Here is a 14,606-nt window from a genome sequence, read left to right on the forward strand (position 1 = left end):
CCACATTGCAGTATATATTGTCTTCACGCAGGCATTGCATTTTAGAATGAGTTTATTAAAGCTCTAGACCACCACGATTCATAGGATAACTTCCCTGCTTTGTTGGATAATTGCTGTTTTATGTTTCTATTTGCAGTGGATGCAAGGACAAGTGTTGAACAGAATAATGTGGCCGTTTCTTCCCAGAAGACAACAGAGATAAGCTCCATTTCTGATGCAAATGGAAAAAATCTTGGGACTGAGGCCAAGAAACCCATGCCAGCTGCAAAATCTCGTTTTGTCTTTTCTTTTTCACGGCCTGTACCAGGACGTACTGAAGAGCAAGCTACAGACTCATCAGTTGGATCAGCTAAGCTTGATGTCAGTTCAGAGATGCCTGAAGTGAACAAAGCATCAAGTGAGAAAGTAGATAGTTCTGCAACAGCTGTGCTGGAGGAAGGGTCCGATAAAAACCTAAGCCAGGCTCCTTCTGCAGCAGAACTTAGTGACACTGAACTAATAGCATTAGCATCACCTGAGACAGAGGACGCAGCCGCATCAAAGACAAAACAAGTAACTTTCTTTGACAGACTCTTCAAACTGGAAAAGGGGAAGGAGAAAGAAAAGAGTAAGACACAAGTTGAAACCCAAGAGGAAAGCCAGATTGCGGACTTTCCTGACGCAGGCATCACAGCGGAAGAGGCTGCTGGATTACAGAGCACACCAAACAATGTCCCACAGGGGAAGGCAAGTGTTTGAATGGGAATATCAATTTCTTCCTTAATGAAATTTCTTAGGATTATTAATGGTGCAGGACAGCATCATGTTCTGATGGTTGTGTGAATCAGGCAGCAAATATTCTTGCTTTGTAGTGTGACTCCCCCACTTATCAGGGAAATCTAACAATCTCTGGAAGACTAATACAAGCTGTGGCATCTGTTTCATGACAAAATTGGTGATGTTTGACCTACAGTTTAAGTTCATTTGTATTTTTACCAAAGACTTGGGCAAGATAGCTATATTCATGCTTCATTAGTCTAGATGATGAACAGCAGCTGGCTGCACGTGTAAAAAATGTACTTGGAGCACAAGTGACTTTCATGCTTTAGGAACTCAGTGTGTGATATTGAATGGTTTTAGGAAATTCTTTAGGCATATTTCACATGAAGCTTATAAAATACTAACTCACTCATTTTATGCACTAGCTACTTATTGCATATCAGACATACTAGGTCACAACCTTTAGTGAAGACTAGAATACCATAGTAACTCTTTGCATTTTGTATATATAGTGCTCTTCATCCAAAGAATGATAATTCTTTAGAATGGATAGGAATGAATTTTAGAGACAGGGAAAATGAAGCATTAAGAAGTTAAGAGACTTGCCCAAGGTCATATGCTAGTCAGTAGCAGAGCTGGAAATAGACCTTGACTCTCTTGTGTGCGCTTTATAGATAAGATCTCAGCATTTGAGATAAACAATTGTTTTGTATCTATAGCAATTGTTCTGACGCTACTGTTGAATTGCTTTATACTTTGTCTCAAATGTGATGGCTTTTTTTACTCTTCCTGTAGAATAGCGGGTAGTAGCAAGGAGAACGTGCAGTGGTTTATTATTAATTTTATTGTATATTTTTATTTATGAAGGGCTGTCAGCACTCTGAAGTAGAATTAGTGGAATGTAGGAGGAAATGTAATCAGAATTCTTTCTGGTTTTAAATGATTATTAATAGGCTCTTAAACTTAATGGGGCAAATCAACATAGCTTCATTGACTTCAACACAGTAATGCTACTTTACAACAGCTGAGCATCCAGCCCAAACTTTTTCTAAGGGATGAGTTCAGGCTTCATCTGTAAATTTTTATACCATCAAAATTACTAGAGGTTGATTTTGCATATCATAGCACTTCAAGCATAGCTATGTTGCTCAAAGGGCCAGCCCCTCAACAGGTGTGAAGTGGTGTAACTCCACTGTTAGCTTCAATGTGCTAATTTGCATCAGCTGAGAATCTAGCTCAAATATTTTTATGACCTCTGGGGAAAAAAGACATTATAAAAACTGGCAGCTGTTTATCAGAATCTATGGAGGAAAGGGCAATTTTAAGAGCAATTATTATTTTGATGGCTCTAGCATAAGTCCTCTAATTACACTAATGGTGGAATATCACTAACTGCTGCCTTGAGCAGCACTGACCATATCTCTGAATGAGATCTGTTTGCCTTCTGAATATATTATTGCAGTATTGTTTCTAAAATAAGTCTTTCTTTTTCTACTCTGAAATTCATTTCCCCCCCATCCTCTCCCCGCCCCAAGGTTTGCTATCTCAGTTCTGGAGGATCTCAGCCCTAGAATAAATCTATTTATCTTTTTTTTTTTTTTAAGGTTTGCCAGTTTGTTTTAAGATAAGAGTTTGAAAGAATAGAAGTTTATTGATAACAAATGTGTTTTTGTGCCTGTCCTTCAAAAATGGTGCACATCACTGGGTATCTCAGATAGCTAATGTATAACATATGGGATATAGTGCCTATGCACACTTGTGTATTTGTGTTCTGACTTGGACTCATGGAATCTAAAATCACTCACTGTTTAAAGCAGAGCTGAATGAATAATCCACAATGAATAATGTGTTCAGTACATATTGCCTTTTCTTTCAGTTTGCAAATTATCCAGGGAAAGACTGATATTCTGCCAGGATTCAAAAATGTTTACAAATTTCTTCAAGATTAAGTCTTGGCCTATAGCTGATTAGAATTGTTACCTTTACAGTTAATTATAAAATTCACAATTCTTGCTTTGTTTGTGACTTTCTTTAGAGCAGGCCTATGCCATTTCACTTTACTAGGAATGGTTTGCTCATAGGCAAAACCCCTGAGAGAAGACACAACTGATACCAGAAATAAAGAATGTTTTTAGAGCTATAGCTTATGCCTGTTCCCCAAACAAAATAAGCTATATCAGCAAAACAACGTTGCTGGTATAACTGCATCTACAGTAGGGCTTTTTGCTGGTATAAAAACGTTGTAGGGAATCACACCCCTCTCTGACTGGCAGACACTTATAGTTGGCCTATGATTCTCTTTTTTTATGTCAAGACTTAAGCAACCACAAAGCACACATTTCAAATTCCATATTTAATTATAAAATGTGCAGTGTACCGTTCATGCTGTGTTGGCTGGTGCAAGCAGTGAAACGTGAAGCATACATTGTACACTGCAATACATAAACAAAAGTAGCTTTTCACTAGGAATTTGAGTTAAACATTTGCTTGTTGTGAACAAATTCTCACATGTGTAAACCTCAAGCATGCGAGCGTTTGTTAAAAGCAAACATCAATGTATCACAAACACGATCAAATCAAAGTAAATTTTTCCAACTCAAACAATTACATGTTAGAAATGTTTCTTCTATTCCACAGCTCTAGCTTGGATACTTGGACATCTGCTACCCTTGCTCATGTTGAATACTACCTTCGACCCCAATCCTGTAACGACCAATGCAAGTGAAATGAATGGGACTAGTTGGAGTAGTAAAGTTAAGCACATGCATAAGTATTTGCAGGATTCGCGCCTTAGTTTGCATATAATGCCTTTGGAATTCAGTGAAACTGCTTGTGGACTAACTCCCTGAGTCTGCAAATACTCTTAACTTTAAGCATGTGAATGGTCCCAGTGAAGTCACAAATGTGTATAGGTGCTTGTAGGTAAGGGCCTCAATTGGTACTCAACGTGATAGTGAAACTTCAGCCTTAGCCTTGAATTTCCTGGCATTTCTTTGTATATTTGAGGGACAGAACACAAAAAGGCAGGAGGTGGGGGAGCCTGAGACCTTTTATGATGAGCCAGGAATGAACATTTTATAGCCAGATGAAAAGAGGTGATAAAAATGCTGTCAAATTTATAATTATTCTTGAGTTGCTGAGCTTTGCTTTAATTCCACCTGATTAAACTAAGACCTGGCCTCTGTCTTCAAATACATACATACTATGTTTCCTGTAAAACTGGTTACTTTGCATGTATGATGGCAGAAAGATTAAGATTTATAATTACACCAAAAATCTCCCAAACAGCTGTTAATTTAACTTGATTGTGTCTGCACAATGTTACACCATTAAAAAGAAACTCAAGTTATTGCTGTTGGCCATTATCGTTTTTGGTGGATTGTGATTTGTAGCCTCTATAAGAGCCTGTTCAAGTCAAAGCATCACTGAGGGTAAGCACCAACAAATAACCAATAACATTGCTGGTAAGTGAAGGATAGACTCCACAGTTTTAGCTTAGGAGTTGCACAAGCATTCAGTGTTTGACAAACCAGTCTTTATTTTCGTGGTCTACAAAACTACATTCACATCACAGCATAATTAAAACAAGGACAGGATTCATGAATTGATGAAGAATTTACTATTTAAGCCAAAGAAAAGATAAATTATTTGCTTGAAATGTTTCACTGAGCCAGGATTCATACAAACAAAAGTGTTGGCAGGAATACATTCTTTTGATATGTTTTTCTAATGACTGAACTAAGATTATAGTATAAGCCCTTAATTACTCAAAAGGTTGGCTCCTTACAGAAATGCATTTACCCAGGAACATTTACCCAGGAACATTTAGCTCCTAATGCTGATTTTCCTCCTATGTTATTTCCAGAGGTTTTTTCATTAGCATTTGTCTTTGCTGAGCACATTATGGAATGCGCTGATGCAGAAGTTTTTGTGCGTATTTAAATATGACTCTAGAATGTGAGGTTCTATATTTTTTATCTCCTCCTGACTTACGCTGTAAAGGCCTGATGCTGCAGTCCTTACTCCAGCAAAATTCCTGTTGAAGTTAGTGCTGGGCCACAATTAAAGCCCCATATCAAGATCCAGGTTTGGGTCTGAGTTTGCAGCTTGAATGCTGATGGAGGCTAATAGTTTAGGGGAGCTCTTCGTACAAAAAAGGTGATTATAGTGCAAAAAAGGTAACTGTGTGTGAAACTGCCCACTGTCCAGAGAAAAAGGTGTATCCTGTGAATGCAATTTGATTGTTTGCTCCTATGTGCACCTATTTTGCTGATGCAATTTGGTTGCCGCATATGAAAATATGAGCTTAACTATGCAACATGTGTGTGTCTATTAGGGGGAAGAAAGGGTGATAGCGGATTTAGTTGTGCTTGTGGCATGTTGGGTTTTGAGGTGGCTCTGGGTAGCATGGTGCCTCAGGCTCTTTACATCCTCCACCTCTCTCTACACTGTGTAGTCTGGCTCTCGTAGGCGAGTGTTTCAGGTCAGCAATGAGATGCGTTGGGACGGCTGTAGGAATGTAGAACACCTACTCCTACTTGACCAGTGATGGTCGCTAGATAGTCCTGTGTTTGGTTTTGTGTGTGTTTGTGTTTGTGTGTGTCTCTCTCTTTCATTTCTATTTGAGTGTGTGAGAGAGAGACAGAGAGAGAGAAACTCAGGTTAAAGTCACTAAACAATTCTCACTGAAGTTCTTTTGCTGATGTCACCAGTTTCAAGCACTCTGCTGAGGCTAGTTTTGCTTAGTAATGTATATTCTGCATCCTGTTTTTTTGGTCTGGTGCCTCACACTTTACTGTCCCTTTCACATCTGAAGTAGAGCTAACTTTTATCATGTGTCCAGTACCACTATACATGGCATCCTTGGAAGAATGGCCACTGAAACTGGCACAGACTGCGTGTGTTTTGCAGGGAACATACTGTTCTTGGAAAGGCTTTGGCCTGTAATTGGCAGCTGTACAAACTATTGTGTCAGGTCCTTGCAAGAAACTCCTAAATAGCCTGTTAAAACGTTCTGAGCCATTGTGATGAATATCTTTCTGTGGTAGATTTGCAAAATGGTGGCTGGAGATTTAAGCAGGTAAAATCCTGTTATTGCTAATGAAACCTGTGTACTTAACTCCTTGCATACAGGTCTAAGACTGTACCCCACTCTGTGCACACTTCACAGTGCCAAAGAAGCCCTCTAGTAAAGTTTTTTAATTGCATTCATGATTTCACATGCTCAGAATTCCTCACCCCTCCTCCCCCAACCCACCACTTGCCCATACAAATATATGTTCCTTTGTAAATCATATATAAATAGTTCTTTTAAAATTCTATGATACAGAGGAAGAAAATCTCAGAAACATGACCCAAACGACTATTTCTTTGAAAAAGTGGAGACTGATAAAAAAGCCTAATGACAGGTTGATAGAAACCTCCTGTGTGCCATTATAATGCCAGCTAGTCCTTTCTCTCAAGGTATTTCAGAGATACCACCTATTGAAGATACATTGGCAACTTATTTTTTGTGCCTCAAAGAAAGTGGGAACATCATCTCCTAATGGCTATTACTACTTCCTGTGTCACTGTTTTCTCTGCCTCTGGTAAATCCATACTGCAGTTTCAAGAAAATATATTGTATTATTATAAGTTGTTATTTGTATTGAAATAACACTTAGAGGCCACTAACAAGATCAGGGCCCCCTTGTGCTTGGCACTGTAATTATTGAGTGTGTGTGTGTGTGTCTGTGCACCCGCACATGCGTGTCTGTATGCAGACAGACAGCCCCTGCTCTGAAGAGCTCCATCTAAATAGACAGGGCAGACAAAGGGTTGGAGAAGTGTACTATTAATGTCATCCCCACTTTACAGATGAGGAATTATGCTCAGAGAGATTAAAGCCCAGATCTACAAAGGTATTTTGGTGCCTAAAGATGCAGATAGATGCCTAACTCCTAATGACTTCCAATGGGAGTTAGGTGCCTAATCTCCAAAGGTGCTTTTGTGTCTACAGCTAGGCACCTATCTGCATTTTTAGGTGCCTAAATACCTTTGTAAATCTGGCCCTGTGTGATTTGTCAGGATTATACAGGAAGCCTATAGCAGAGCTGAGAAACAAACCCTGATCTCCCAAGTCTAGAGCCTACCCTACTACTCAGAGATTTCTGGTGATCGGATTTGCATGGGTGTCCCTTTCTCATCTTGTCCCTCAGTGCTGTACAAGAGGTGTGGACAGCCTCTGTATCAGCACTTGAGCGATGCTGGAATGTTCCAGAATCGTGTTCTGGTATTTCTGACAGGGTGCAATGAAGGGGGGAGCACAATGAAGGAGGCCAGGAGGCACAAAAAAGGGGGATGGGGAACTAGGCCCTCCTCCCACTGCCAGCTCTGAGCAGCGACCCAGAAGCCATGGCTTCTCATCACAGGCATGCCCAAGCCAGCAGTGTGGGGCGGCTCTGCACTGAGGGATCTGTTGCCTGCATCCTCACCCAATGGGGAGCTCCTGCTGGCGTTCTGGCACTGCGGGTTAGGAGGGGAGGCCAAGGCATGGCCAGGAAGGGAGGTGGCAGCTGCTGTGTCTACAATCAGAGCCGGCCAAGGGGGAGGCTTGGGCATGCCTTCATTGTGCCTTATCCCTGCCTTCCCTATGGTCAGCGCCACAGGCACCCCCTTCTTCCCCCCAGGGTGAGGGGAGGCCTGTACTGCTGCACAGGCTGAAGGGTCCTGGCAGGAGTATTGAGCCCCCCTTCCCCCTTTTGCTGCCAGTGAGCACCTCGACTCACGGTGGTGACATCAGGGCTTCTTTTTATAGGACTCAAGCACAGCTCTATATAGCAGCCTTCATGCTAAACATCCTCCCCCCTGAGAAAATAACAGTGGCCTGCTCCATGAGAAGTGGAGGTACAAGGGCACAAGGAACCTTCCTTCCATACCCTCCTTACGCCCCAACTTATGTAATACATCTAGAGACAAGGCTGAATTCAGTCCCTGTGCAAAAACCCCTTCCTCCCTACTCACAGGGGAGGTGCTCACTACCCATGGGAGTGGCAGGGAGGAGATGGGGCTGGGCCTTCAATGCTCCCTGTACCAGCCCATCAAGCAGGATTGTAGTACAGGAGGAAGCAGGTTCCACCGATGGCTAGTGAGCTCCTGTGCTCACCCTGGGGCAGGCAGCTTGATATAAGTATAAGTAAACGAATCAATATGAGTTCAGATGCATTTGTCTGCCCTGTACTGCACCCATCACTATAGTTATCTAGACACTAAAGTACCTCCTCAAAATGCCAATATTTACAGCCTGGAGAGGAGGTAAACTTTGTTGAGGGAGTGAAAAGGGCAGTATGTCCTAATGCATTTAAAAATGCACTTCAATTTTAGTTTATTTAGTTCATTAGTGAATATGTCACCAAAGGGTACAGAAATATTTCTCTTTCTGCTGGTTTCTTTCCTTTTTTCATTGTAATATCTGCACCCCTGGTGGGTGTGGAATAGAGGGTAAAAAACTAGTAACTGATAAGATCTTAGGCCCCAAGTCAACAATGATTTGAAACAGTGCTGAATCAGAATATCAGTGAACTGAATACAGGAGTGGACTACACTTACGGTACAATACTGCATACATCATTCCCGCATGAAATCTCTTCTCTTGCCATGGTTTAGTAGATTATAATTAGAGCTGGTTGAAAAATTTTGAATGTTCAAAATTTGTCAAAGGTTTTTGATTTTTTTCCAATTATTTTTACAAAAAATATATGGATTGTCAAAAAATTGTAAGTTTGACAGTTCCAAGAAAAAAAAATATATTTTTTGCAAGAGAGTTTCTAATTTTTGTTATGATGTTTAATAATGAAGCTTTATTTCAAGAGATCTAAGCAAAAATTAAAGAAAACCCCACAAACCCATTTAACAGAAAACAGCCCACAAGCTTTAAAGGCTCCAGGTTCCATATTGGTTATCTGATCTATAAACAGACTTTGCATGTGTTGTCATTCCTTCAAGCATGACAGACTGGAGTCATTTAAAACAATTGGGGTGTGCTGTTTGCCATGAAAAAGGAAGAGCAAGAAGAAATGGCAGGGTTAGTAACAGGTCTCTGAGCTGTACTTTGGACCCTGACCTGGCTACTGGTCTTTCTAGTGTACTGTGTTGGTATTTTCAAGGCAAAACTTTGATGATGATGATGATGATGATGATTTTTTAAGAACTGCAAAATCTCTTTCTTTGCATCTCAGACTAGTTTGTTTGATGGCGCTACAAAAAAGCAAACTGACAATGGGAACAACTGCCTGATGGCATCCTTACAGCAAAGGACTGCACGCAGTAAATTCGAGCTTACGAGAAAAGGAGCTATAGCCTCCTGGAGGTGGAGGGTGGTGCATTAATAGTGTCACTAGTAGGCAAGACAGCTATTCAGTTTGGTGAGGAGGCTACTCGTCCTGGGAGGGTATAGTGCATCCTGGGCTGCACGCTTGCTCCCAGCAGAAATACCCATTTCCGAATGAACGGCTACTGAGCATCTCCTTTCTATAGTGTGGATAACACCATGGTCTCCCCATATGCCATTCCCCCATGCAGAAAAGCAGAGTGTGCATCTCAGCAAAGACTCAATCCTGTATCCATTGTTGTTGATGGTAATGCTGCCATTGACTTCAATTGTGCAGGATCAAACATCCTATGTAAATCTCATCTCTGCGCTCTATCAGCATCAAGCAAGAACTTAGAACAACAAGAAGCCCAAGGTACAAAAATAATTTCATGTCCAGAACGACCAGAGCTAATTGGGAAATGGAATTGCTATGCCACAGGAAATTTTGACATTTCAAAATTTGTTTTCCCCAAGAAAAGTGGGTGCATGGAGAAAACTTAAATATTAATTGACACGTTCACTTTTTGAAATTCTGCCTGAATGGTGAAAGAGGGACACTTGTTTTTGCACTTCTGCCTCATAAAATGTAAATTATGTGGTTCAGTTCATATATACTGATCAGTGGATAGTCTTGAGACTAAAACTTAGAGGCTTAGTAAATGGATGACTGGTGCTGTGTAGCTGAGTGAACTTTTCATTAAGTCCTGCTATTTTACCATAACTAACATGTCTCATTGAAACCTATTTTTTTTTCAATTTGCCCCAGTCTTTGATGCATTAATAATATATGGAGATATACCTATCTCATAGAACTGGAAGGGACCCTGAAAGGTCATTGAGTCCAGCCCCCTGTCTTCACTAGCAGAACCAAGTACTGATTTTGCCCCAGGAACCCTAAGTGGCCACCTCAAGGATTAAACTCACAACCCTGGGTTTAGCAGACCAATGCTCAAACCACTGAGCTATCCCTCCCCCCAGTATTAATATCTCCAGGAGGGAAAAGCTATTGAAATCATTAAAGTAGAGACTGGTATCGCTAGGTTCAATTCGCAAAGTCAATATGTAACTAGCTATGTGACTTTTTTCATGAAGTAACCTGATTTCCAACTACCAGACATTAAGACAGGGACAACTTAGGACCCAGATTTTCCAAACTGTGCATGTGCAAAAACGCATAGAAGTAAATGCCTACTTTGCAAATGCCATTGTGCAAATGAACGGTCAATGCAACATGGTAATTTATACATTGGGGGTGAGTGAGGATCCTAGTGTCTACATATAAAGACTAAAATGTGCGACATATTAAAGAAAAAGGACAAAACAAGCTATATAGTTAAGTGGTTTTAAATAAATAAATAAATAAATTCAAGGGATGATTAACGTAATTACCTGAGGGTTCAAAGGCCAGATATTTATCTAATGTAAATAGGCATGGCTGCATTGACTTCCACTATATAATTATGCAAAAAGACCAGGAGTACTAGTGGCACCTTAGAGACTAACAAATTGATTTGAGCATAAGCTTTCATAGCCCACGAAAGCTTATGCTCAAATCAATGTGTTAGTCTCTAATGTGCCACAAGTACTCCTGTTCTTTTTGCGGATACAGACTAACACGGCTGCTACTCTGAAACCTATATAATTATGATCTATTTAGAAAGAAGGAGCATTTCTCAGTCCTTAATCAGAGACATTTGATACAAGGAAAGTACAGAAAACTATCTGGATTAAAATTATATGGGGCCCAATTTTCAGTGGAACCTCAACCCAACCTCAGCTTGTATGAACACTTCTTTTGCATACCCCATCCAGCAGTCCCATGTGTGCACCTGCATACCTAGCTGGTCGGACTTTTGCTTTTTCACTGTGATCTTCTGTTCGCGATACAAGGCAGGTGAGGTAATATCTTTTATTGAACCAACTTCTGTTGGTGAGAGAGACAAGCTGTTGAGCTTACACAGAGCTCTTTTTCGGGTTCTTGATAGATCTTCTACGTCCTGCTGCTCTTCATGTAGGCTTTTGAAATTAAGACAATTGGGCCATCTTCTCCTCTCTCCTTTTGCAGCATAGAAAGGTGCAGAATTGTCCTAAACACATGGAGTAGGTGTGGGGAGGCCCCAGGAAAGTGAGAGATAACTATGCACCCACTGTGAAGTTGCTTCTTGTGCCTCTGGAAAAAGCTCAGCTCCCTCAAGATAGGTGGATATGGGCAGCCCAAAAGGGGAGAAGTTGAGGAAACAGCCCATCTCTGTGATGTGTTCCCCTCTCAGGATAGAGTGCAGTTTGAATCATCACTTGTTATTGTTCTGGGCACAGAAACACAAGCTGAGCACTCTCCCATGCCAGGAATTCAGCTGACCAGTTATGGCCAGATTCTGGCCCTCGATGCCATCACAGCACTATGGAGAGGCTAGAACAGGGGAAGGAACCTGGCTTATTGTTTGTGGAGTCACAAACTCTAACTCATGTGGTCGGTCCTACTTACTGCAACAGGACTGCTCACATAAGTAGGATTTTCAGGAGCAAGCCCAACAAATAAATTATTAACGGAGAAAGGGAACCTGAGTGTTAATAAAGGGGGAAAAGAAGAATATGCCCAATCGTTGTTCAAAGAGTCGTTTATATGTAAGACACTGTAAACTGAAATTGAATTCACTCATTTTCATGTGTATAAATCCATAGGCTTGTGATTAACTGATCTATTAGCCTCTTTAGTGCTAACAATTACAAAGTTATCTACTAGGAGCAGATCCCTAACTGGTCTGCTTGCACTTTGCTCATCACACTGTTGTTTGTTAGTTACAATGAGATCCACTGCATTTGAATTGTCTGCTAACTGAGTCCCTAAAGCCCAGAGCCCAATCCTGCCAGGTGTTCAACATCCACAGATTTCAGAGAAGATGGGAATGGTCAGTACCTCTCAAAATGCACTTAGGACATTGCAAGATCAAAACCTAAAGGTGTGTGAGGACTCACGCTTTTATGTTATTTCTTTTAGGTATTCATGTAAAAGATATTTGGGAAGGGGGAGGTGAATTTTTTGCACAGCTCTTTAGATAGTTTATGAGTCATCAGTGGTGCCAAAATTGTAAATTATGAAGACAGTCTAGGGGCCACATTTTCGAAGAGTTCCAGATTTTCAGAAAAGTTTAACATGGTAGATATTGCGCTCTTTTGAAAATCAGACTGTAAATGTGCTAACGGCAGCTACTAAGCACTTCTGAAAATCTGGCCCTTATTCACTGCCTATATGGGAAGTGAGCTTCTTTGAAAATAAATTCCCAATTCTGAGTGTGAGCATAGGAAAACTCTCCTGATTGTACTGTTTGGAAAATCTGGCCTCTCATACATGAGAGACAACTCTGTGTGGCTTAAAAAGCTAGAGTTATTGTTGATGTTTGCTGGTGGTTTGAGAGGTTTTTTTAATATTGTTTGTGGTTTCTAGATAAAAATTATTTCTGGAAATTGCACTATATTGAGGAGCAGAAGTTTTCTTTGTATGTTGTAATCAGACATTGCGACTTCAAAGGCCAAAATCTCAGCCATTTGTTACCGTTCACAAGCGCTAAGCCATGTTAATAGAAAAGGGGGGTTGTTTTGGATGCTGCATGCAACTTTACTTGCTATGTGTGTTATATTCTGTAGCTCAGAACAGTGTTCCTCTTGCCATCTGCAAATGCTTACTACATTAGAAGAGAGGGGGCAAAAAGATTTCTATAAATGCTCGATTGTTCTGAATATGTAGGCTGGATAAGTATGGCTGGAATTGGGGTTGTGACTCTTGAGAGCAACAGGATGCAAATCACAAGTGTTACTTTTACATTCCACTGGAAATTAAACAAGCTGGGTCTGAAGAAACTGTGCTCCTTTTTTAGGACATAGATGATTGCAACCAAAAAGCCGTGCAGCAAGGCTCAGCAGGTGTCAATACTGACGAGGCGGCAGTAAAACAAGAGAACCCCAAGGCATTTGCCACAACAGACAACAATAATTCTGTCATGAGTTTCTTTAAAACGCTGGTAAGTCTTTGCCTACAGTTTTGCTATATAGGGAACATCTAAGAACAAAGACTGCTTATTAAATTCCAATCTATATGCATCTATGAATGTCTAATATGCTCATTATCTCGGGTACCAAAGATTAATGTTGTAAAACTGAACTGATGCCGTAGAGAATGCTTAGATTGATAGGGAGAGAAAGTACTTAATGGTACTGATTAGGAAAACGGCCTCTACTCTTATAGACTATTTTAGAACCCAAGTCACTCAGTTCTATTAAAATTATTTTCCGTGAGTTAAAACTTGCTTTGAAAATGTCTAAATATACAAACAAAACAATCATCAGTTACTGGCAGCACAAATGTAAGTCAAGGAAGAGACAGGAAAACCATTAAGTACAAGGAAGAATAATAGTTGTTAATGAGAGAGGAAGCTGGGTAATGAAAATACTAAATTAGCAGTGCAAAAGGACAGCAAATGCCATGATTTGGTCATGATTGGGTTCACCTTTAGGGAATAATAGAACCTGCAGGTTTGTCTAATGTATTTTTTATTTTTATTTTTTATCTTTCCAGACACTGTCTCAAAATTACATTCAGGAAATTAATTCATCTCATATTAATATGCAATAAGTCTTTCCCATTTGGAAAGCAAAATAGAGTTTGATATTTGTAGGTTGCATGTGTATTCTTTCCCTTATTGGCATAGATAAGCCTGCTGGGTTCTAACTGATGAAATTTCAGATCCTTCCTAATAAAAGAAGCTGAATTTGGACATATTTCATCCACTATTACAGTATTTTGTTTTCTCAAATATTTAAGGTTTCACCAAGCAAATCAGAAGCCAAAAGTGACTCTGAGGACAAGGTAGGCAGTTTGCTTGATGTTTTTCTCTCTGTTATTACCATTCCAGTGTGCTCAGATTGGTTTCAATGCTATACTTTCTTCTCCTGTGCCTTCCCTTCCTCTGTACATGAGGTTACTGTTTGTTGTAATGAAACAAACAATAACCTTTCAGAAATAAAATACAAAAGAAGAAAGATGACCATAGACTAGTCTATTTTTTCCATTCAGTTTCAAATACTGTGCTGAATGTACTACTTAATTCACTTCCCGTGTTAGATGTTTGAAGCTGAAATAGTAATATTGTTATATTGGAAATTATTTAGATTCTCAAACTAGAGGAGTTTGGGGTTTCTGGATGAAATTCTGGCCCCACTGAGTTCAATTGCAAAATTCCCATTAACTACTATCGGGTCAGGATTTCTGTATGATTTTGCTTATACAGATGTGCAAAGCTGCCAGTTTTCACTTCCTATTATTTAAATGTGAATATAGATATTTTTCTTGAGGCCTTGCATACAGGGAGACATTCTCACCTGTTTGTACAGAGGGTCACAGAAGTCCTTCAGCACAGCAGAACTGTAGCTATTCTGTATAGGGTGTGGCCAGCAGTGGAACAGGTCTATAGGAAGATGACAACACATTCTGCTCTTGCTG

At 40.2% G+C, this 14,606-nt stretch overlaps 1 protein-coding gene across 7 annotated transcripts in view; it reads left to right on the top strand.

Annotated features, from left to right (window-relative positions):
* BCAS1 (brain enriched myelin associated protein 1) overlaps positions 1-14,606 on the top strand; it is a 91,729-nt gene that overhangs the window by 28,711 nt on the left and 48,412 nt on the right. For all 7 annotated transcript variants that reach the window (XM_054045713.1, XM_054045708.1, XM_054045711.1 and 4 more), the window contains exons 4-6: positions 137-726; positions 12,985-13,128; positions 13,929-13,973. In XM_054045713.1, coding sequence (XP_053901688.1) covers positions 137-726; positions 12,985-13,128; positions 13,929-13,973 — 779 coding nt within the window. The remainder of the gene's footprint in view (positions 1-136; positions 727-12,984; positions 13,129-13,928; positions 13,974-14,606) is intronic.

Source organism: Malaclemys terrapin, chromosome 12 (genome assembly GCF_027887155.1).
Source record: "Malaclemys terrapin pileata isolate rMalTer1 chromosome 12, rMalTer1.hap1, whole genome shotgun sequence".
Classification (NCBI taxonomy): domain Eukaryota; kingdom Metazoa; phylum Chordata; order Testudines; family Emydidae; genus Malaclemys; species Malaclemys terrapin.